Here is a 25376-nt window from a genome sequence, read left to right on the forward strand (position 1 = left end):
AAGTGCAATATTTAAAACAACCTTCCTCTCTCCTAAATTTCATTTCCTATCAGTTCATGAGTGTGCACTTTGCTCAGTAGGACACTGGAAGGTCTTAATCCATTGGAAATCCTCCAGAGTGCCCCAGTGCAGGTAGATAATGGAGCACACCACCATGACATGCATTATCTGGTGGCTGTTGCCCCAGTTGTCAAACAGGCCGGGGACAAAGCGCTCGGGGATCTGGATGATGTTGACCAGCCCCCCCACTACAGCCAGAGTGTCCATGATGACGAAGAGACGCAGTGAGTGAGGGCTGCCCACCCCGCTGCCGAACACCCTGAACAGGAAGAGCAGGAAGCGGAACATGGCCTGCCAGATGAAGGCTTGCAGGCGCAGGATGTTGGTGCGGGCCGTGGTGGCGCAGTAGATGCCGTACGCTGACAGGAGGGTGTAGGCCAGCAGGGCAGCAGGTCGCAGGAGGGGGTAGCAGAACAGGGTGATGTGGATGATGGGGAGGGCACCTGGGGACAAGAGGGGGGTGATGTACAAGTGAAGAAACAGCAGTGAAATAATATCAAGTAAGATACATTTGACACACCTTGATTTTGAGTTTCAAATGTACAGGTGTAGACTTGAGACGTAGAAGTACTGTCAAGCCATACAAATGTAGGCTTCTGTTTTAATATCAATGTTGTGAAATGTAAGACTTCAGAAATCCTTTCTTTATCTCTCAATGGGGACATTTACATTATTACAACAGCAGATAGTGCAGGCAAAGTGAGGTAACAATAAAATAAAAATGGCTTGTTACCAGATGTCAAGACTTTTAGGTCAGAAATATGTATCAACAAGCCCTTGACATTGTACAATATCAGAATGAGAACACTGTCTGGTTCAAAGTGCAATAATAATTCATTCTGCATTGGAGTTGCACAATGCACCCTGTCTGGGTTATTTTTGCTACAATGATCAGCCTGATTAATATTATCCGTAACTTTGGGAGGATATTTGGCAACAGGAAAACTTGGCTGTCTGTAATAAACAAAATGGAGAGGACTATTTCTTGGAGAAGGTGGTGACTTTGTGTGGAATCTCTGCTGGTTGCTTGTAGGCCGGAAAAAGAGTCACATGTTATCTCCCACAATGTTGGTTTCCCTTATTCTTTATAGATTATTAAGGGGTTGTGATATCTTTGGAAGGAGCATGGCTAGCTGTTCCCAGTCTTAATGCTAGCTAACCAAAAAAGAAAAATATCAGATAGAAATTCAGATAGAAAATTATCAACAACCTACCTAGGGTATTTACTAGGCAGACCCCGAACATGTCCATGGAGAGCAGGGTGTCGTACACATGTTCCCCTCCCACATGGTTCATGAACACATGGTAGACCACGGAGCCCACTGTGGGGCTGAGGCAGGCCAGGTAATGGACCGCACAGATCCAGGAGCTGTCCACCTCCATCCAGGGGATACTAAAGGGCAGTAGCACCAAGAAGAGGAAAAAAGGGATGCCTGAAGGGATGGGAAAAGGAAAAGGGAAAGAGGATGAAATTAGTTAAGTGAAACATTTTCTGTTAGAAAGAACTGTAATTAAAAGCATTACCCTTAAGTGTTGTTATTGCAGAACATTACTTTCAGTGCATACAAAATGCTTGATTTGAAGTTTGTAAAGTGGACCCTGTGTAATAGTCTAATTGCATCTGTTTTTAGCAAGTGTTTAAATATCATGCAGAGCAATTTAAGGGATGTAATAGTGATGCTTCTTAAACAGGAAGCATGTGAGAGATGTGGTTATTGTTCCCATTCCAAGAGACAACCTAATGCCCTTCACTTCCCCTTTGTAAGAGTGTTAGTGTTAATGAACTAATGGGATAGTCAAGCAGAAAATGGAGCAAGAGGAAGATACCTTTCGGAAGTTCAAGGTTGGACAGCTTTTAGCTCATGCACAGCTCATCGTGCACTTTGTTTATATACGTTTGAAATCGTGCTCGTCTTTGCACAGCTTGATTTTATTTTGAAAGTGTAACATAAAATGCACACTTTTAAAAAATCTGTGTTGTAATTCTACGACTGCGTGCTATCTGTATGAACACCTTTGTATCTCCAGGATGCTTTGCCCATAATAAATAAGCGAGCATGCACAGCTTAAAAGGTGTCAGGCAAACACACACATCTTCAAAGACCGCTTTAACAGTAGGTTATTTCCAGGACAGGATTCCCAGGGGAGATTACCGCTAATGCCCCATATCCTCATTACACATCCTCGTCAAGTATACTTGTAACGGGCCATAAGTGAGAGTAGTGACATTGGTGACCCATTGTGCAACTGATATATAGTTACATTTCTGGGAGACATTTTCTCTGTGTGTTACTGTTAGATACATTTGAATGGGATAATTCAAATGCAAACATTTTATATAATCTCAAGATTGTCATTAAGGATAAAGATTTAAATAAAGGCAGTGTAGATCATTTCTGCACTTACCATGGGTGTAAATGTTCCCCAGCTCATTGTGCATGTAGAAGAGGCTCCTGATGCACTCCTGGGCCGTGCTCACTGGCCGGTAACCTGTGAGCACATACTTGTTGAACTGAAGGTGTTGTGGGGTCTTTGCAAATTCCAACAGCCGTGGTCCTTTGTAAAGCCCCATCATGACTTCCTGCAGCCAAGGCCCTCACATTGAGTTGAGGCTTCTCACCATTTACATCCTAAACGAGGCCACGCTCTTCACTCCGAGGCACATTCATGACCACAACGAGCCGGAAATTCTGCTCCCTGAATCCACCATTGGACAGGTGTAATTCCAAGCAAGCAACCTGTTGAGCTGGCCAAGTGGCATGCTTTCAGGAGGGCCAATCATAAAGGGGTCTTAACCCTAATCCAGGGTAATCCCCACAAATAGCCATGTGCACTACCGCAGCCTTTACACGGCTTCAAACAGACTCAAGTCACTGTAGAATAAGGAGAATTCTGTATTACACCTGTTATATACTGCACATGGTACTATAACCCATGTTCATTGATAAATTAGTTGCATTCAGGATAATAATTTAGCATGTGCCTAATGGGTTTGGCTAAACTATAGAGTTGGAAGTATTTAGATATTTTACTTAATTAAAAGTAGAAATAGTGTACAGTAAAAGTCCTGGTTAGGGTTAGAGGAGCTTTATTTACATAAACACGCCAGTCCTCTCGGGTGTTGGTTAATTACAGCACAGATACATAAAGTTTACTGTATCCGATAATACATGATAAACTATTCATTGATTATATATAGTTTTATTAAATACAAGAGTTTTAAATAGAGTTGTATGGGAGTAGGTATACAGTAGCAGGAATTGGAGTACAACTAGCTCGCACAATAGTATCATACTTGAGTAAATATTACAATTTATTGTCCACTACCGACGCTGTATATCAAATGTTTAGAAACACACAAACAACCACTTTCCACTGTTGGTATTCATCGATGGTTTTATTCATTCAAATTCGGTACAATAATAAACAGATATTTGCCACAAGTAGTAAAAAACCCTCTCCCAAGCAAAATAAATTAGACTGAACTATGTTTACAGGATTTATATGAGTTGATAATATCAGGCAAAAAAAAGACTGCTTCTACCACAACACTGATATTCGCAGCAGACAAACTCCATTTCTTTGCACTGCATTGAGCAGGCAGTGCAGGAGGACAAGGTAATGTAGGGTACATACAAATATACATAAACAAGTAAATCTAACGACTCTAAATGCAGTTTTCTCTCTACAAACAAGCACAAAAAACACCAGGACTATTCAATAGACAGAACAAAATAATATACAATTAGGAAATATTCTAAAATAATATACAACGGCATAAGAAGGTTATAATCGTCGTTGTCTGCAGTTTTAACCTGTGTGGAGAGACATGAGTTAGGTAGATGCACAACAAACGGAAAATCATAATGTCTTGGATTGAGTGATTCTGTTCTTACCTTGATAGCCACTATTCCCAAAGAAGCCATTCAAATCAAATTTGCGGGTGTTTGCTGCTTCTGAAAACGAAGATAAGAACAATAATCAGTTGTGCAAACAATGTTTTATTTCAAAGTGTTTTCCCGGAATTTTATGTCCAACATGGTGAATTTAAAGGAGTTGGACATTTTGGAAAAAAAACCTTATTCCCTTTCTTCCATTTACACTACTTTCACATCTGTAGGTTTATTATGTAGCTTAAAAGCACAATATGTTGTTTTCTGCCACTAAGTGTCCCTCAATCATAACAAAAACTAAATACCACATGTGGTGGTATTTCGGAGTCGTGTCAGGTCATGAGATTCACCACAGTCAGTCATCACAAGGGTTCATGTTAAAAATCAGTGTTTCTCCGATGCCGCCTGGCTGCTGCTATCGTTTGCTCACAATTTTTCAAAGATCCATGTGTGATGACTAAAACCCTTCATCGGGTAAGTATGTTATATATTCAAAAACAACTAAGATCTTAAAAGGTCTAAATGTGGATTACAACTGGATAACAAGTCAATGTCTGACATCTTCTGGCAGACTACCACAACGCATGAGCAAAGGGAATACATAGCCATAAAGCTAGACCAAATTAAAACAGACCTTACATATTTCTCTAGGTTGATAATGTGTTAGAAACATTAGGGATAATGCAAGCACACAACTCAACCGACAAAAGACTGGGAACAGGAAAACATCTTGCCTGGCGTATGACACCACAAATTGGCAATTCAGTTTATTTTGACCCTCTGGAGGACTTGCCTTTTGGGTGAAAATGCAGTTTGAGATGCTGCTGGATGTGTATCTGACGGGGCATCTCCTCTTGATGCTGCATATCCTCAGGCTGTGCGCCGCCCTGCGTCTCTGTGGCGGGGGCAGAGTGGAGGAGGAGGTCGTCAGAGCCGGCGGGGTCCGACAGGTCCTCGACTCCTGCTGCAGGAGTGAAGACCTCCACGGGCAGATAGGAGGGGTCAGAGGAGTCCGAGGGGTAGGCCAGGGTGGGGCTGGAAGTGGGAACTCCAGGGAATTCAACAACTGGGGAGGAAGAGACAAGACAGAGTTAATTGTGTTACGGTAAACTCAGATTATTAGGTATATTAAGTTCGGTTTTCCCTTTACCTTCTGGCTGAGCTTCTCCATTGATATAGCCTACATGTTCTGAAAGTGACAAACAGTTTAGTATTACCTTTATGCATTTATTATACCACAAGAAACCACCATGCAGAAACACACTCAAATCTTACCGTATCTATCAAGGGACATCCCCTCGCCTTCAACCGCGATTTCTGGCGTCTGTCCCTCTCCCTCCACTGATAGGGCAGGAGAAGATAAAAAAACGTTAATGATCGGGTCTGAGGTATATTTGTGTTGTTAGTCCCTCAAAAAGAAACCTTTGTACCTAATGCATCGTAAGAGCAGCAATAAGCTCAAAAATATTGTTCTCACCTTCAGATGCAGTTTCATAAGGCTGTGACTGGTACTGTCCCTGGTTTTCTGTTGAGAGTGGAATCTTTTAGTAAACATGTTAATCCTGATTGTTGTGTAAAGAACACACAAAAGGATAAACCATACCATATTTCCCATAAGATGTTTCATCCCCTCCAAGAACAGGAGCTTGTTGTGCATAGGGAACTTCACCACCACCTTAGTAGCCACATAGAGAGGACATTGTAAACAAATAATACATAGATAAATAAAGGGAGAATTATAATGTAGCTGTCATTTCCTTTAACTGAATCTTACCGTATATGCCTGTGGATTTTCCGTTCTGTCCAAGTGGTTCAGTCTGATATTGTGACTCAGCTAGACGTAAAAGAAAATGTTTGATTAAATATTTAAAACTACTAAGCTGTGTATAAAATGTTTTTCGAATGTCTGTCTGAGAAAATAGCCAGTCTATGGTTTCATGGCTTGGACTACATTTGATATTATTTTTATAGTGCGTTTTGTGTTTTTCTAGAGTTTTCTTGTGTTATAAAAAGTTTGAAAGAAATCAAGTTATACATACCATCATACATGCTGCTCAGCTTTCCATTTGGACCAAGGCCAACAGCCTGAGGCTCAAACTGGCTCATTCCTGTAAGAATTTTTTTTCATTGTGGATTACAATGTGTATTATTCGGCTCAATCTTAAATCCTATTTTTATATGACAGCTTTTCTTACCATCAAGCCCAGCAGGAACGATCGGGGCTCCGTTGTAAGGCATCTGTTTGGGACCACCTGAAGAATCAGCAGTAAATTAGACTATAATTCATCATTTTCACTGTTGTACCCTGTCTTCAATCAATATCCTATTTAACTGTAATCTCACATGTCATACCTGATTTTCCATTAGCAGTGTGTACGCCCTGGCCAAGACCTGATAAAATATAGATGTTTATTTTTGCTTGAACTTCTGCTGTCATTCATGAAAATCAGTTTCAAAATGGTACTTACTTGCGTACTCAGGTTGTACACCTCCATTGTAACCCTGTCCATATTCTGCAAAAAAGAAATAAAGCAATGCAATGCTAAAAATGTATTCCTTTAAATAAACAGAATAACACAAATACTGAGCTTTAGATAGCCTGGAGGCTATTTGTTTTCTTTGTTCTGGGCTTCTAATCTTTAGTCTAAGCTAAACGTACCAGCTGCTTGAAGTAGCTTCATATTTATCGTACAAAATTAGCTATTAAGAGTATTTCCCAACATTTAAGTTTTTACCATATGTTCCAGCAGATTTGGCTTCAGGGCTTATTCCAGCTGGCTGAGCTTCATAAGGCATTCTCCCGTAACCTGTTGTCAAGATGGAGAACAGAGGAAGAAGACAAATAAGATCAAGGTTAAGGGGTAAATTTGTGTAGCTAACATCAGATATGTTAAAGCTAACTATTCACCGTATGTGCCGGCTGTTTTACCATTACTGCCGACACCAGGGTACTGCCCACCGTTGGGTAATCCACCGTATTCTGAACACAGATGGAGGGAAAACATTACATCTCAAAATATACCAAGACAAGATTCCTTTTCACCAACAAGCTTTTACATTTTAAATTGGACTAAACCCGTCTATCAGTGTGGGCATTTACTTAAATGGCTACTTCAATAAATACAAATCTTCGATCTCCAAAACAACGTTGTGTCCCATCATCACACTGACCGTATTGTGCGGGTGCAGGATTCCCTCCCATGCCGGCACCAAGACCACCTGCAAGTATTTGAAAATTCACATTATCATTAATAGTATATCCACGTTGAGACAAACACACTCAAAATGTTGTCATGGTACTGCAGAATTATTTCGAATGAAAAGATACTCATTGACTCACCATATATGCCCGCACTAGCATAGGGGTTCCCAGCATAACCTGGAGAGAATTGAAAAGACTCGTTGGACCGAAAATAAATGCTTTCATTGATTCTTACAGTGAATGTGTAGTTCCCTAGGAAAGTACACACAGTGTCCACAAGCCTTTATAACATTTATTATCCACATACCATACTTTCCTGCGCCATTATTACCTGTATTGAGGGGTTGTCCGCCAAATTGCAACCCACCAATGCCTAAATCAGAGAGCAGAGAATACTGTAGGTTAGCACAATGTTGTTATCTATATATTAAGGAGTTAAAGAAACTGAAAATGAAACTTCCTTTTTTCCAGGCTACTTTACACTGAGGAGAGAAATGCGATCGATAGGCACTCACCATACTTGGCGTTAGATTTCTCTGCACCCATTCCCGGGGTCTGACCTCCATAGCCTCCCATTCCTGAAAACATGGAGAAAGTTGGTTTACAAATGTTTTTCTTTAAGTGCCAATTTGTGCTTTTTCCCTTACTAAGTTTTCTTTTATGATAACAGACTTGAAAGAACTAAAGATATACATACCACCGTACATGCTGCCCGCTTTTCCATTTGGACCAAGACCAGCAGCCTGAGGCTCAAACTGGCTCATTCCTGCAGAGGAAATGCATGTTTATCAGATCTAGTGACTGTTACACCTCGAGATGAATATGTAGATAATATTTATCACAAAAATGATACTGAACTCAATCATAAGAATACTGAAGTGAAAGCAAACACACTAATATACCTACAAACAGATTGTATGTGTTGGTCATCAATGTTTTAGATGAACAAAAATAGACAGACATGCTATAAATTATTCTGCTCACTGTCGAACAATGTTTTTATATGTCAGCATGTCTTACCATCAATTCCAGCAGGAGCCAGTGGGGCTCCATTGTAAGGCATCTGTTTGGCACCACCTGTTGAATCAGTAGTGAAGTGGACGATATGTTCATTTTCACTGTTTCATATTCATGTTACGTAGATCTTATTCACTTCACTCTTAAATCGTATGTATCTTTAACTGTACCTGATTTTCCATTAGCAGCAGGTACACCTTGACTAAGACCTAAAAAGGAGAAGAGAACTGTTAACTTTCACTGTAATTCACACAAAATGAAAGGAACTAGGTTTCATATAACGGTACTTGCTTGCATAGTCTGGTTGTACACCAGCACCGTATCCATTTCCATACCCTGCAAAAAAGACATCATAACCTACCTTAATGATCTGATTTTGGAAAAGTATGCTTAGCTAGAAGGCCTGCAATAACACAGCAGCAACTTCAAGAATATAAAAATATCTCAAGTAAAAGTATATAATGTCCATTTATGGATTCAGTGCTTGAACAAAGTTAGTGTTAACATCACAACCTACCGGATTGGGGCTTGCCTGCTTCACCCTGACCTGCATTTCCTGAGAAGAGTAAAACAAAGTTTAAAATGTGAAAGACTGAATATTTGGGGGTCATATTAATCCTTAGTACATACAAATATGCAGCCTTACCTATCATCAGCTTACAAATTCAATTAAGAGACAATGTTTAAATCTTATTCTTTAAAACGTACCTCCGTATGGATTTCCATATCCAGCTCCGAGGTAAGCTCCCTGTCCGTAACCTGAGAGCATACAGAGAAATTATCAAAACAAATTCCAATTCCTATGAAGTTGAATTGCATACAAAAATAAAAAGCACTCACCAGGTTGCTGAGGTTTTCGGGCATAAGGATATCCAAGACCTGTTGCACACACAAACCAGGGGTACTTTAACAACAAATCAACACTTCCTTGGCAGTGAAAAAGGAAACCATCAATATTCACTGTGTGTTTATATTAACAGTAAATATTACCAGCGCCATATCCGTTGCCGGGTGCCGGGGCGTTGTAGCCTCCTGTTCCATAACCTTTGGACAGATACAACTTTATTAAAACATCACCTTTACATCATGGTACATTCAATGTCACTTTATAAAACCCTACAAAAATCTGTTTTTTAGGTCAGATTCAGAAACTGTATCACAGTGCTTCAGTAGCCATATGTTCTTTTCACACATATACAGTATATAAACGAATAAACCACAACTAAATTAACACACACAGTAAATTAATAATTACCAGAACACTAGATTGTACTTTATGTATTTAAAATCATAACTCTTGACCTCAGATGTTTTATAAGCGGGCTACTTACCTGGTTTGTTTTCTTTAGCTCCTCCAATTAAAACCCCCCCTGCCCTGGCACCGTGTCCTAAACAATGGCATAACATTATGACACTTAGGCATACAGTCAATATCAAACCTGTAGAAGGTTGGAAGTATAATGTGCAAAATGCTTTATTGTGCACATTTTACACAATTGAATATTCAAAGTGAGGAATAAAGTGTATTTACCGTTGGGATTAGCACCATTTCTGTCGTTTGGAACTCCTGCTCCTGCTCCATAACCTAAACATCAATGAAAGAATAATCAACCATAGTAACAATGCTGTAAGTATCCTTGTATGCATGTCAAATACAATTATACTTTAGTGACTAAGCTCAGGGTATAAGTACCTTTCGTGTTGGTGCCAGCTCCAGCACCTGCATGATTAAGGTAGTGAAACAAATACTTATGTTAGGTTATAAATATGAGCTACAGACGATCAGAGTGTTCATGTGAAGGCTTACTGTCCTCCAAGGTTTTACCGTAAACTTTCTAATTTCCTTAAAAATACATTGAACATGCGGTAAAAGTAATAAATTAACACATTTTACCAGGTAAATGCCATTAGACAATTGGAGAATGTAATACTTACCAGCTCTTGGTATTTTCATCCATTGTCCATTTGGCACTCCCGATGGTCCACAGTCTAGAACATTAACATGTATTATCAGCACAATTTGGGAATTTATAGTAAAACAAACATGAACACATGAGAAAATGAGCCTCTGGACACAGTCATGCTGATGTTTAGCCTGCCTAATATACATCATGATCACTAGGTTTGTTTTGCTTGTGAATATGCTTATTAGCTCTAAATACAAAGTAAAGCTGATAAGAGCTGATGATGGCCCCACATGAATAGTTCAGGAGTTCGTGAAGATCTCACGGGGGACATGAATGCATGTGGCGCAAGACTTAAGCTTTTATAGTATATATATCTTTCAAAAATAAGAGAAATATTTACCAGGTTTGTTTGGTTTAGCTCCTTGTTCCTTGGTGATGCCGACTGCTCCTCTATTGTCTGGAAATCGTAAAGAACAAACTGTAAGATCGGGACTTTAAATTAATTAACAGATTATCTCTGTTAAAAAATATGGTACACTCACAACATCATTAAGACACAATGTGGTAACAAAGAAATCAGTTGGTTCAACCTAAAAGTCCCATCATGCACCATGAATGCTCCAAATTAACCTTCTTAAGGGTTAAAATCAAATACATCACAAGGACCAAACAACAAAGTAACACACTTCACACTTTTTACAAATGAACTGGTTCATTCTCAACCTGCTCCACAGGTTAAAGGAAAAGTTTGGCGTTTTGGGAAATACACTTATTCACTTTCTTGCCCAGACTTAAATGAGAAGATTGATTCCTCTCTACTGCCTGTAAAGTCAATATGAAGTTACAGCCAGGACACCGTTAGCTTAGCTTAGCATAAAGACTATAGAAACAAGAGGGAAACATTTGTCCTGGCACTTGTCTGTCCAGAGGTGACAAAATCCATCCACAGTCACTAGCAAAGCTCCTTAACTAACACAATATTGTGTATGTTTAATATGTACAAAAAGGCTTACCAACAGCAAATAAGCGGATTTCCCAAAATATCTCATTAAAAGTAACATTTCGATCATTTAGATAGGACAAAGCTTGGTGAGGGTTTAAACAAGGAAACATAGGAGAGAAACACATCTGTTATTGGTCATTTTCTCAGACAACTCTGAAGAAAACATGCAACACAAAAAACAAACAGTATTGTAAACACACAACATATTTCTAGCTAAAACAATTACAACCATGAGCACTGGCTAGGATTCACTCTCAATGTAATACTTGGCTTTTCTTTCTCTGTTCACATGTTTATACATTCAAAATAGGGTTGTCAATTAACCGGAATCAACGGTTTTGTGATTTAAAAAAAATATTTCAATAATATTTCAATAATACAGATATGATCACATTCATTAGATAGATATCACAATTCGAAAATGATTGAGAAAAAAATAAAAAAATCTGATATTGTGACAGCTATACTGAAACTCTTTTTGATAACACCCCCTTAGTGGGTGTGTATTTGTGTGTTTAGATTGATATTGAGAACATCACTTTAATTGACCAAAGTATTACAAGTAAGACTAAATCCAAACCATCAAAACAACACACGTCTTGCAGTGTAAGTCATCATAATATCTACAATTTTGCAACAGACTTGCAGAAACCGGATTGGGTCAACTCTCACACATGCACTACGCTAGTAACCAAACCTAAACCAAGATTACGTTTACCAGTTTCGCCACTTTCTCCTGTAGGGAGACCTTTGCCCCTGACCCTGCCAGGTGCTTCCTCAGGCTGATGTTTGGGGTTTGCTACTTCAGGTGCAAACTCAGGCTGACTCTCGGGGTTTGCTTCTTCAGGTGTGGACTCAGGCACACCCACAGTTACTTCAGGAGTGATACTCTGTGTACTTTTAGCTGCTACTGTTGCAGTGACAGTGGGGGGTTGTGTGCTCGTAGGGGCAGCATCCCCTTCACTGTCACTGTCTACCTCCACAAGAACCTCTGTCTCTGCCTCTTTTTGCTCAGGCACAGCAGTTGCAGTCACAAAACCTAGAGGTCACATGTTTCATCAACATTTCATCTAGGTAATAAAGTATGGAAAGAATCACTGATTATGTCCCCATGCATAAAAAAAAATCTGTAGGAAGAAAAAACACTGAACATTTTCCATTGTATACAGATAATCAAAAGAAAATCAATTAAAAGCAATATCATCATTTTCCAGAAAAAAAACCTGCCATATTTTGATTGCAGACAGTCCAAAATTAACTGAACAGAAATAGATAGACATTTATTTTATATATAATTAAAACAATGGTGAACAACAACAGAGTGCTGGTTCTCTGTGTGTGTGCATAAGAAAGGTGCATACATATTTAAAACAATTGTGTTTTGGTTGCCAAAGCTCGGATTTCTTCACTTCCACTTAAAAGCAAATAACCACATTTATTATATACATATTATGCTCATTAAGAGTCATACTTGTATCTTTGGGTTTTTACTAGAACACGGTTACATGCTTCATGTTAAAGAAAAACCTTGTTGTTTTGTCAGTCTGCATAGACAGTAAGTTATCATGATGTTGAGAGACTCAAACTGGGTGCAATATACAGTATTCTAATGACTCAAAATCCACATTTCTTGTTGAAACTCATGTTTTATGACCTGGACAGCCCAAAACACACGGTATGGGTTGACTCATTTCACAGTTTGCGGGTTGGTAACAACTCCAGATATACGAGCACAAACACTAAGAAAGTGTGTTTTAAATAATATGTCCCATTCAAACTTAAAGGAAATGTGTGTAGATATTGTCATTAAAGCTCATCAGTGCAGAATTATATCATATGACTGCATTAGTTTGAATAAGTTGGAAAAATATAATCATATTGACATTCTTTTTTGGATAATAAATTACTGTGAAGAACAGGTCAAATAATTGGTGGTGTTACACGCAATTAATTGGGATAATTTGTTCAATATCAAATAAATATAGTATGTGGCTCTATCTAGAAGTAATGTTAATCTAATCTTATATAAAGATAATAATAATAATAATATTTTATCATTTGATTTTTTAAAAAGATTTACAGGTTTATGGTACTTGCCTTCAGGGACACCAGGTGCCGGGTGGGACTCAGGAACCTCTGCTGCAGGTCCAGATGTGAAGGTCTTTGGCCCCTTGCCTTGTGGATATATGGGTCCTGGCTCAGGTGTGGGTTCAAATACAGGCATTGGGCCTTTTCCCTGAGGAAACGCTGGTTCTGGTTCTGCATATGGTACTGCTTCTGGTTCTGGTTCTGGTGCTGCTGTGGCCTGAGGGTACTGGGGTTTCTGTTTGTAGCTCTTTGCTGGTGTCAAATGTGGCGTCTGCTTTTGATATTTCTCTTGCGTCACCATGACAACGATACCGCTCGTCGGCTCGGGGACAACAGGTACTACGTCCTCTGTTAGTTCCTGTGGAGTTGCAAAAATCTCTTCAGGTGTTTCACTCGGCTGCTCAGGAGCGGGGACTCCACCTTTTAGGCCCTTTTCGTTGGACACACCTGGACCCTTTGGACCCTTCCCGTAGCCTGAGAACCAAACAAAGAGTGGGAATTATATAGAAAATATAAAAAAAATGAAATTTAGAACCTAAGGTCTATACAGCAAACTGTATAACTTAAAGCAAATTTAAATATTACAATAACAGTGTTAAAAAAGATACGTGTACATGATCATTTACCAGTAAATGCAGTTTCAGGCAACTGTCCATTAGGTACACCAGCTGGAACACCATAGCCTGTAAAGAACAATGTGTTGATATTGATAAACACATTTCTGAATCCTGAAAAAAAAAAAATATTCTAAACACATGATTTGCAATTCTCAACAGTGCCATGGCATACAACTATATTTTTTCAAGTATTTTTCATGTAGATTAAGATCGAGAGGACAATTTGGCCTTAGTGTTATATATTTCTGTGCTGCCCTTTCAGCAGATCAGCAAAGGCCTATATAAGGCGATACATCGTTTTCATAAAGAGGTTTGGAGCAGCCTTTTCTTTCTTGGAATGGAAATTGCACAATGAAAAAAAAACAACTGTCCAATCACTGCTTGGGGACCGCATGTCATTTGTTTGTACAAAAGAATTGAAATGATTGTCCTTCTAACATATCAATTATATCCGTTGTATGTAGGCATTTTAAGTCTTCCATATGTAATAGCAGTAAACTACTCCTTAATGTATACAATGTGTGTATTTTAACAAGTTTTCACCAATGGGTTTAGCTCCATAGCCTTTGGTAGCTCCGGCACCTGCTCCATAACCTAGGGACAAAACACAACATTACATGAGTATTCCATCCCACTGAAACAGAAAAAAAATATTCTACATGAGAACCTTTTATAACACTAAATGAAATCTGGTACCATTGGGTTGTGCACCATAGCCTTTGTTAGCACCAGCTCCAGCTCCGTAACCTTGGGTCCAACATAACGTAAAGTTAATATAAGATCCCACTGAGAAACAATAACATTATTCTACACGAGAGACAGGGAAGTTACCATTGGGTTTAGCACCATATCCTTTGTTAGCTCCAGCTTCGGGTCCAGCTCCGACTCCTGGTCCGGCTCCAGCTCCGTAACCTTTAGTTAACATAGCATTACGTAAATATAAGATTCCACTAAGAAAGAATAACGTTATTCTACACGAGAGACAGGAAAGTTACCATTGGGTTTAGCTCCATATCCTTTGTTAGCTCGAGCTTCGGGTCCAGCTCCGACTCCTGGTCCGGTTCCAGCTCCGTAACCTTTAGTTAACATAGCATTACGTAAATATAAGATTCCACTAAGAAAGAATAACGTTATTCTACACGAGAGACAGGAAAGTTACCATTGGGTTTAGCTCCATATCCTTTGTTAGCTCCAACTCCAGCCCCAGGTCCGACTCCCGCTCCGGCACCAGTTCCATAACCTTGGGTCAAACATTAAATAAATCACTTAGATAAAATACGATGATTCTACATGAGGAACAGTTAAAACACTTAATATGATCAGTTACCATTGGGTTGAGCTCCATAGCCTTTGTTAGCACCAGCTCCAGCTCCGTAACCTGAGATCAAACATAAGAGAACATTAATATTCCATCCCACTGGAACAGAAAAAATATTATTCTTCATGAGAAACATTTATAACAATAAATGAAATCTTGTACCATTGGGTTTAGCTCCATAGCCTTTGTTAGCTCCGGGTTCGGGTCCAACTATGGCCCCAGGTCCGACTCCTGCTCCGGCACCAGTTCCATAACCTTGGGTTAAACATAACATTACATCTCACTTAAATAAAATAATGTTATTCTAAATAAGGAACATTTAAAACACTTTAACAATAAAAACAATCAATTACCATTGGGTTGAGCTCCATAGCCTTTGTTAGCACCTGCTCCAGCTCCTGCTCCAGCTCCGTAACCTTGGGTCAAACATAGCATTTTGTAAATAAAAGATTCCATTGAGAAACAATAACGTTTTTCTACACGAGAGACAGGAGAGTTACCATTGGGTTTAGCTCCATAGCCTTTGTTAGCTCCAGCTCCAGCCCCGGGTCTGACTCCCGCTCCGGCACCAGTTCCGTAACCTTAGGTCAAACATAACATTACCTAAACATAAGATCCCTCTATGAAAGAATAACATTATTCTACATGTGAAACATTTACAATATCTTTACAATAAATACAATCAAATACCATTGGGTTTAGCTCCATATCCTTTGTTAGCTCCAGCTCCGGCTGCAGGTCCGGCTCCGGCTCCATAACCTTGGGTCAAGCATAACATTAGATAACTTTACGATCCCATTGACATTTTTATTTTGTACATGTGATACATTTACACCTCCTCAACAATAAATACAATGAGTTACCATTGGGTTTAGCTCCATATCCTTTGTTAGCTCCAGCTCCAGCTCCGGCTGCAGGTCCGGCTCCATAACCTTGGGTCAAGCATAACATTAGATAACTTTACGATCCCATTGACATTTTTATTTTGTACATGCGATACATTTACACCTCCTCAACAATAAATACAATGAGTTACCATTGGGTTTAGCTCCATATCCTTTGTTAGCTAGAGCTCCAGCCCCGGGTCCGACTCCCGCTCCGGCTCCATAACCTTAGGTCAAACATGACATTACCTAAATATAAGATCCCACTATGAAAGAATAACATTATTTTACATGTGAAACATTTACAAGATCTTTACAATAAATACAATTGTATACCATTGGGTTTAGCTCCATATCCTTTGTTAGCTCCAGCACCAGGTCCAACTACTGCTCTGGCACCAGTTCCGTAACCTTGGGTCAAACATGACATTAAATAACTTAAAAATCCCACTGAAAAAGAATAATGTTATTGTACATGTGAAACATTTACTTCTCCTAAACAATAAATACGATGAGCTACCATTGGGTTTAGCTCCATATCCTTTGTTAGCTACAGCTCCGGCCCCAGGTCCGACTCCTGCTCCGGCACCAGCTCCGTAACCTTGGGTCAAACATGACTTTAGATAACTTTACGATCCCAGTGAAAAACATATTTTATTGTACATGTGACAAATGTACTCCTCCTAAACAATAAATACGATGAGCTACCATTGGGTTTAGCTCCATATCCTTTGTTAGCTACAGCTCCGGGCCCAGGTCCGACTCCTGCTCCGGCACCAGCTCCGTAACCTTGGGTCAAACATGACTTTAGATAACTTTACGATCCCAGTGAAAAACATATTTTATTGTACATGTGACAAATGTACTCCTCCTAAACAATAAATACGATGAGCTACCATTGGGTTTAGCTCCATATCCTTTGTTGGCTGCAGCTCCAGCACCAGGTCCTGCTCCAGCTCCAGTTCCGTAACCTTGAGTCAAACAAAACATTAAATAACTTTAAGATCTCACTGAAAAAGAATAATGTTATTGTACATGTGAAACATTTACACCTCCTTAACAATAAATACAATGAGTTACCATTGGGTTTAGCTCCATATCCTTTGTTAGCTCCTGCTCCAGCTGCGGGTCCGGCTCCGGCTCCATAACCTTGGGTCAAACATAACATTTCATGAGTATTCAATCCCACTAAAAATGCAAAAAGCTATTCCACATTAGAAACATACATAACACCAAATACAATCAGTTACCATTGGGTTTAGCTCCATAGCCTTTGTTGGCACCAGCTCCAGCACCAGCTCCATAACCTTGGGTCATACAAAACATTACATTAATATGCCATTCCACTTAAAAATACAACATTATTGTATATGAGGAACATTTACAACACTTGAACTATAAATACAATCATTTACCATTGGGTCTAGCTCCATATCCATTGGGAACAGCTCCATTTCTATAACCTATGATTAAACAAATAATTACAAAAACCATCTATAATCATATCCAACTTGTTCTTTTAACGTGAACGTTTACGATACCTTGCTGGGGTCTCATTGCAGCTCCTCTGTTAGCTCCATATCCTGAAACACATTCAAGAAAGCATTCGATTTCATATTCTTGAATAGATTTATAAAAAGTATTTGATATCATAAATACATTTAGAAAAGAAGTCACAGTCTTACCGTTGGGTTTGGCGCCATACCCATTTGGAATATTACCATTACCTTAAAGAAAAAAGAAAAACAGAGTTATGTGGAAATACACAGATTCTCAGATTTCAAGTCTTTATTTTCTAAAACAAATATATGGTCATGTTTTCCTATTTAACAGCTGCACAACTATTCCTTCAAAAATGTTGTCATAACTTGGTGCAAGGGATTGATATTGGTTAAAATATTCTTTATATATGTCATTGAACTTGCCAGCTCTGCCGCAGGGGTTTCCATAAAATTAATTGTTAAAAAAACTAATTTAAATTGAATAGTTAAGATAATAATAATTGGAGGCCTGTCTGTTCTTTTATAGGTGTTATATACTATATAATTGGATATTATTTATAGGTTTACCATTGGGTTTTGCACCTTGTCCATTGGGCACACCACCTGCAGCTCGATAGCCTGAGATTGACAATTAACAAAAAGGCTTCAGAGGAGTAACATGTAATCCAAAACATTAAAATAACCAAATTCAGTAATATGTAATTTTCATTCAACACGTGACATTCATACCTTGCTTTGGCCCCTTCATTCCTCGGTTTCCATACTGAGGTCCCAAACCGGTGCCCCCATAACCGCCATTGTAGCCTATAAAAACAGGAAACATATATAATGAAAAACAGCATTTAAGTTGTATTCTTCAAGCTGTAAGTCAGGTCAAAATGCACTGACTTATGATGAATGACTCACCTCCCATGGGTTGAGCTCCATAACCATTGCCGCCATATCCTGGAAGAACAAATAAAGACATTGTTACAGGTGTATTAGGTAGTAACTTCAGTTCTGTGAGGAGGCCTTCACTCACCTTGGTTCCTGGCAAGCTGAGGCACTCCCATCCCTCTGGACGCTCCTTGACCTTAAACCACACATGTATCATTAAAGTAAATATTACAATAACTTGGAAAACCAGGCAGCAGAAGATGAGTTACCTGCGCCATAAGTGGGTCGTCCATATGCTTTCATAGCTTTAATTCCAGCTCCCCCCTGGCCTGTTAAAGGAGACATGCTTAAGTTACGTAAACAGACAAACTTGTTTTATGCTGCAAAAACTTCTTTCTTAACCAATCCCGACCATTTGGTATTCCTCCATTGCCGTTTGATGGTACAGCTCCGGCTCCTTGACCTAAAGGACGATTATTATATTCAAAGATTAGATACTTTTTACATTTATTTACCTAAATATGTCCTTTAAAGTTCACTTATGGCAGACATTACCATTGGTTTTAGCCCCGTTTCCATTAGGTACACCAGCTCCACCAGCATAGCCTGGCAAAAAAAAGAGAGATTTAATACATCTATGATACACAGACACAGAGTTTAAGACCAACCAACAATCATTTCACTTACTGCACAACCAGATAGTATCATCAACATCCAATCAATAGATATAGTTATTAAAATACTGTGGGAGCTTCCCTACCATTGCCTTTTGTTCCATATCCTTTATTTGCAGCAGCAGCGCCATTGCCTACAAGTGGTTAAAACACAAATACTCAAAGAAAAGACAATTCTAATACACATATTTATTCGATGGCCAATTAGGTTGCCATAACTGGTTTTTACACAAGGTCAGTGTCGTTCCGTTTCAGAAAGGTTGTTGTGCTATGAATCATTAGAAACATTACTTAGGGGACTCATTACATGTGATGCACATTTGCAATTATCTTTGTAGTGAATGTATTAATCAGAAAATTATATATAATCCATGATTAAATATAAGTTTCAGCCCTTAATGGAAGTGTATCTGATTTCAAATCTACATCACATTTTATTCTAAACAAATAAAAGAAGGATAAATAGTTTTCTATGAATTTATATAGTCATTTGTAACTTAAATTTTTTTTTTATTAATGGTCACTCACCATTGGGTTTAGCTCCATTCCCTCCAGCAGCAGCACCATAACCTAAAGCCAATTAAAGACACCAACACTAAGAGACTCATTTGGAAATGTTGCACAATAGTGGAATGACCTCAAACAGATAATCTACAGTTCAATACATAATGTGTAAAGTACTTTAAATTCAGCAACGGTCTGTCGACAGGAAATATTGAAACAGGACTTACCAGTGTAAGGACCTCCGTTTCCATTTGGTGCTCCATAACCTGCAGATTAAAGACAGTTTAGTTTAGTTACATCTCAGTATGTGTATGATTTCTCCCCAAAAACATTTCCAGACACTATTCTTGTGATACCAGCAATTCAAGCTGACAAGATGTCACAGTATTACATACTATTTCCATGTCTTCTTTTAATATACTGTATTTTGTCATTAATATGTATGTATATCATGTAAATGTTTCAATTATCATAACACTAGACGTGTGTCTGTAAGTCTAGATAAAGGTTATATCTACAATACCATTTCCTTTAGTTGGTTGTCCGCCGTTTCCACGAGCTTGTGCACCATAACCTGCCACAAAAAGAGATTTAAAATGTAACAGTGCTGTTGTTTAGCATATTTGTGCGTGTAAGTAAGTGTGTGTTAGTTTCATACCATTGCCTTTAATTGGTTGTCCATTGTTGGGGCCAGCTTGTGCACCATAACCTGCCACAAAAAGAGATTTAAAATGTAACAGTGCTGTTGTTTAGCATATTTGTGTGTGTGTAAGTGTGTGTTAGTGTTTGTTTCATACCATTGCCTTTAATTGGTTGTCCATTGTTGGGGCCAGCTTGTGCGCCATAGCCTGCCGAAGAACAAAATAAAACATTTAACAGGGATTTTGTTCAGTGAATTTACTGTGTGTGTGTGTGTGTGTGTGTGTGTGTGTGTGTGTGTGTGTGTGTGTGTGTGTGTGTGTGTGTGTGTCATACCATTGCCTTTAACTTGTTGTCCATTGGTAGGGCCAGCTTGAACACCATATCCTTCAAAAAGATCACAGTGAGATATAACAGCAAATATTCAATAAGTTAGCCTAAGAAAAATGGTTAAGTAGAGGAAAACTAATTGAGAGATGTGTGTTACAACTACCATTAGATTGTCCTCCATTTCCATTGGGTAGGGCTGCTGGATTTCCTCCTGAATTAAAATCAATACATTAAGACAGTGGTTCCCAAACTTTTTCAGTCGGGCCCCCCTTGGATAATTGGAAATATTTTCGGGGCCCCCCAACCCGGTTCCCATATATATTTGTAGGATTAATTGTATATTGTTGTAAAAACATTACATTTTCTCTGCTAATAATAAGAAGATACAAAGACCCAACTATCATTTTATATTTCATTATGGATTACACATGAACAAAAGTGCTTGTAATAGATACTGTGAATTAATTTGGCCTAATTAAAACTAGTCCTTCTTCCCTGAGTAGTAGATTTTTTAAATCAAATGTCTTTTATTTTGAGACTGCCACTTCATTCTCAATGTTCAGCTTTGATCTGTATTTTCGATCTGTACCCCCTCCAGGGGTCGCGCCCCACAGTTTGAAAACCACTGCATTAAGAGATCGGAGAAGAGTCAATGGAAGACAGAGTAAAAAACAACTTTGACATCCACTTTTTTAGCCAAAGAGTTAAACAGTAGATTGGGGGTAAAATAGAGGTGACAATCTTGCATTTCCAGCAAAATGTCTTTTATTTATTTTAATCGTAGTACATACCTTGTGGGTTGCCACCTTGTCCATTTGTCGCACCAGCTTTTGCTCCATAACCTGACAAACAAAAAAGGGAAAAAAATAAGCAAAAGATCCTTAAACAAGTTTTAAAAGAGGGATAAGTTACAGTATTTTATTTCAATAAAGTAAAAATACCTATTTAGCAGAACTTACCTTTATTTCCTCCTCCATTTGTGCTACCAGCCACGGCACCATAGCCTGAAATATATGAGATGTTTGATGATAAAAAGGTATATATATATATATATATATATATATATATATATATATATATATTTGCACTTTACGTTGTGAAACAAATTTACCATTAGATTCAATAAAGCTCTATATAGCTCTATTTGTACTTGCAATATCAACTGGATTTGGAAAATGTCTATAATCACATCAATCTGTCGTGCAGATGTATGTGCGCATGCATCACTAACCTATGCCTTTTGTGGGGTATCCACCGTATCCATTTTGTGCACCCATTGGCTGACCCACACCTAAAAAAAAACATTGTTTATAAATAAAATAATCCTCAGGACGGAAGATGTTATGGCTAGAGATATTGGCTGTTATTTACCTTTCGATGGCATCAGCATTCGTCCCAGAGCTCCACCATTCTGAGGTACATTTCCTAGAACATACATGAAATGTTTGAGCTTGAGTGGAAATCCCACTCAATAAATCATTTGTATGCATTGTATAAAGAGACAAGTGTACAGATTGTAATGACTTTACCATTAGTTTGTGGCCCATGTCCATTTGGTACTCCAGATTGAGCACCATAACCTTAAATACAAGACATTCGATGTTAAACTAGTATCAGGTTAATATTGTATAAAAACGGGAGAAAACAAACATTTAGCTTTGGAAAAATATCCACTCCTTTATTCATAAATTGAAGGAAGAAATAATAACCTCCTGGAGGACTTGGTTTTTCTTTTTTTTTAAAGTGAGACATAAGGTTCAGCCCCCCTCCAGACCCAAACACTTATCATAAAGTCCCTTAATGAATTTCTTTCTCAGATTGTAATAAAGGAATCCAGTCTGAGGTTGAGTTAGTATTCCGATGCAGATTTTTGGGACGGACCAGCCTCGGCTCTACAGAAGTCAATGGAGCGACTGTGTACAAGCAGTAAAACCATTATTTCCCTCCTCACAGAGGGATGTTATATTTAGACTGCTGCTGCCACCGAAGCCCAGCTGCCTTTGATTTCACAAACTGAGGCCGATGGTAAAGAGAAAAGAATATATGGCTGCTTCGCATCGTCACAAGAACATTTGGGAGAGGGCCGAGGAAAGGAAAGAGCTACAGAGCGAGCGTTGCTAAGATTTCAGTTTAACATGATCGTTTGAAATGTGACAGGCAAACCTCAGCGCCCGAAAGACATTTGTCTCATCTTTTCATCTCCTCAGGATGAAGCAGGTCGTACGGTTTCACTGTACGAGACTGAAGCATGCAGCGGGGCCGCATTTTAGCACTTTTACACTTCGGGGTCTTTCTAGAATGCCATTTTTTTTTTACAATATGCAAAATGTACATAGATACACTTTCTTTGTGGTTTGTTTTCCAAAAACATTATCAATCAACCATTTGCTAGTTTCTCACCTGGTCCATTCTGGCAGTTAAATGCTCCATTATTGCAAAATTAAGTTCTGATAAAGATTAAATATTATTTACCAACAGAAGAAAAAACATATTTGAAAACTGCAAAGAGCCCATCAATAAAAGAGATGACTGAAACAGCAATGGTGCAGATGGTGACAATTGGTTAGGATGTTGGAGCAAAATCCAGTTGGAACAGTCTATATCCGCCAGTACAAGAATAACAGGATTTATCAATATGACACTGTCATAAAAATGAACTGCAATGGCAGATTTGAGTTGCAAGAGTAAATGAGCAAGGACACAAATCATGTCACACAGGTAATGTGGGCCTTCAGAGGGCTTCCTGTTCGACTTCTGGCTTAAGCACAGAGGAAGACTTTTGTTGCAATAGTAGATATCATCATCCTTGACCAAATTCCAGTTTATAAATCACAAGTCAAGTGTTTCACTCCTGACACCCAGACCACGGACACAAAACCAACCGGAGTGACTCTGCACAACACAGGACACACATCACCCCCCTATAATAAACTACTGCTTTATTTCTTATGGATTATGATTCCTTAAAGGTTTAAACTGGCCCATTTGACTTTGAAATATTAAGGTAACTTTCCAAATGTCTTCTCCCCATTTTCTTTCAGTCGGTTGCTCGTTTAGTTTTGTGCCTTAATTTATGTGTTTCAAAAAAACATTCTTTTACATTACCGTTTACTCCATTTTATTCCCTCTATTGTGTTGCATTTTGTTTTAACCAATATTATTGAATATTTTTAATGAAAGAACAATAGTGCAACACTTGTTATTTCACCAATAAACCTAGCAAACTCTACACAGGTAATGCATCTTCAATTAATTGTAATAATCCATCAGAAGTAAAGCAGTTTACATTTAGTTTAAGGAAAATACGCGCCATTCAAATTAATGTAAAACGTTAAAGGCAATATATTGGCGATGCCACTATTTGACATATGCCTCACTGCCGGAGAGGCCTTCCCTCTGCCCTTCACTCACCCAGTGTGTTCGTCGTCTGCAGCAGCCAGAGGATCAGGGCGCTCTGAAGAAGTAGTCGTCCCATCATAGTGGACCTGGAGGGGAAAATGTTTTAGACCCAGCAGGAGAATGAGTGAAGCAGATGATTTGAAGTGGGCAACATACCGTGATTGTGAGGGTCTCATATACACTCTGTCTGAGGCGCCCCTCCTTCCTATCTGCTCCTGTTCCCCAGATCCTCCCCCACTTGTTGGGAGACACACACACACACAACTAAATAATTGGGCACTTAAAGTACATTAACACTAAAGGGAGACAGAGGAGCAAAGAGCGGGAGCTCAGCAGATTGGACATTGACTGATGAAGTCTTGACAGAGCATCACACAACATGGATTAAAGGCAGAAACATCACTGTCAACATCTAAATTGTTTAAACAGACAATAAAAATACTTTCAAACTGTATATATCCTCACAGCAAAGGCCAACACTTCCGAATGTCATGCAAAGCATAAATAAATGGGTTTCACTAGAAACTTTGCACCGTTTAATATTTAAATGAACTGCAGTCTAGTCAAATATAGCATGTAAAGAATGACAGAAGTCACTCTCACACCATACAATAAAATAAAACACAAACGTGTAAACATGTACTTCTGACATGCTGTGCTAAACTCTAGACATAAATCATTTTTACTGTCTGCACCAGTGACAGAACCCAACAAAGTTAAACTCCTACATGCAATCGTCTGAAAAGGAAACGGTTTAGTCAAATATTTGATTTTTAAAACTGTTTTTGCAGGAATGTTGTGTCTTAAACAAATGCAAAGAAGGAGTTTATAATGTACAGAAAGCTCAACATGCATCCTGTCCACAGTTCTATTCGTAAATGGACTTTATGACATCACTCCAAGTTACAGCGAAGTCTCTTAATAGAGGAATGATGGAAAGTGTGAGCGAGCTTCATCCTCAGCTCCCGCCTCTATCAGTCCATCATGTCTCCATGGTCGCAGCCAACACACACAGTTAGTGAGAGCGGCCCCTTGTATATTTAAAGAAAGAAAAGGGAGTAAAAAGAGAAAGATGTCTCACCGTTCACATAGATTCCTCACTCAAAGTCCAAATCCTCTTCTTATGGGGTCAAGGAGAGGTTAACGTCTCACCTCGCAGCCCACCCAGACCTCTCACATACTTGGCTTCTCAACAAAGTCACTCACCATCTCCGCTGCTACTGACAACCATCCGTCTAACTTTCACCACCAGGTAACAAATGTGTCTTTGAATTCCTCTAATCCCTCATAGTGTCATCAATTTTGGAAATATTTAAGTTGCCGTGGTGTTTAACATCAGGCAAACAATGGAATTAAAATAGGATATCATGAAGCCCATATAACGAGATAATGTAATAACATGGAGGTTGTTAGAGTTGACATTGTTAAACGTGTTCGTGCAAACTTGAGATATCTAAAAAATT

General features: G+C 38.8%; 3 protein-coding genes across 4 annotated transcripts; all 3 read right to left on the bottom strand.

The window, feature by feature from the left end:
- Positions 1-54: 54 nt before the first annotated feature.
- Positions 55-2635, bottom strand: paqr4b (progestin and adipoQ receptor family member IVb; the record flags this gene model as incomplete). The annotated part of the gene is made up of 3 exons (XM_079658466.1): positions 55-503; positions 1275-1493; positions 2467-2635. 3 exons carry the CDS (start codon positions 2633-2635, stop codon positions 55-57), a joined length of 837 nt encoding a protein of 278 aa, XP_079514592.1.
- A 1168-nt stretch (positions 2636-3803) lies between these two features.
- cmn (calymmin) lies at positions 3804-24193 on the bottom strand. The gene is made up of 62 exons (XM_079658467.1): positions 24070-24193; positions 23926-23999; positions 22044-22094; positions 21886-21939; positions 21746-21805; positions 21474-21518; positions 21306-21356; positions 20678-20725; positions 20521-20571; positions 20343-20393; positions 20204-20254; positions 20069-20119; positions 19773-19811; positions 19570-19611; positions 19128-19175; positions 18923-18973; positions 18780-18830; positions 18637-18696; positions 18513-18563; positions 18398-18436; positions 18221-18295; positions 18059-18109; positions 17675-17716; positions 17531-17572; positions 17405-17452; positions 17240-17296; positions 17070-17138; positions 16886-16960; positions 16688-16778; positions 13176-13387; positions 11801-12121; positions 10480-10536; positions 10108-10161; positions 9866-9892; positions 9704-9757; positions 9504-9560; positions 9163-9216; positions 9013-9051; positions 8881-8931; positions 8690-8728; positions 8464-8508; positions 8343-8381; positions 8176-8232; positions 7853-7921; positions 7671-7733; positions 7487-7528; positions 7294-7332; positions 7125-7172; positions 6862-6933; positions 6689-6760; positions 6422-6466; positions 6306-6344; positions 6149-6205; positions 5993-6061; positions 5728-5787; positions 5557-5628; positions 5431-5478; positions 5229-5294; positions 5104-5142; positions 4747-5019; positions 3957-4016; positions 3804-3875 (listed from the first exon to the last, which is right to left on the bottom strand). Exons 1-62 carry the CDS (start codon positions 24087-24089, stop codon positions 3871-3873), a joined length of 3882 nt encoding a protein of 1293 aa, XP_079514593.1. The 5' UTR covers positions 24090-24193; the 3' UTR covers positions 3804-3870.
- LOC307024715 (uncharacterized protein) lies at positions 13463-16391 on the bottom strand. Of its 2 annotated transcripts, XM_079659069.1 has the most exons (13): positions 16326-16391; positions 16142-16216; positions 15969-16037; positions 15796-15864; positions 15606-15686; positions 15115-15165; positions 14947-15027; positions 14783-14863; positions 14619-14699; positions 14484-14534; positions 14331-14381; positions 13797-13853; positions 13463-13644 (listed from the first exon to the last, which is right to left on the bottom strand). In XM_079659069.1, exons 2-13 carry the CDS (start codon positions 16157-16159, stop codon positions 13594-13596), a joined length of 741 nt encoding a protein of 246 aa, XP_079515195.1. In that variant the 5' UTR covers positions 16160-16216; positions 16326-16391; the 3' UTR covers positions 13463-13593. The 2 variants fall into 2 exon arrangements, with proteins under 2 accessions (XP_079515195.1, XP_079515196.1); XM_079659070.1 differs by lacking the exon at positions 14783-14863.
- Positions 24194-25376: the final 1183 nt, after the last annotated feature.

The sequence above is a fragment of the Notothenia rossii genome (assembly GCF_949606895.1).
Source record: "Notothenia rossii genome assembly, chromosome: 11".
Lineage (NCBI taxonomy): Eukaryota > Metazoa > Chordata > Actinopteri > Perciformes > Nototheniidae > Notothenia > Notothenia rossii.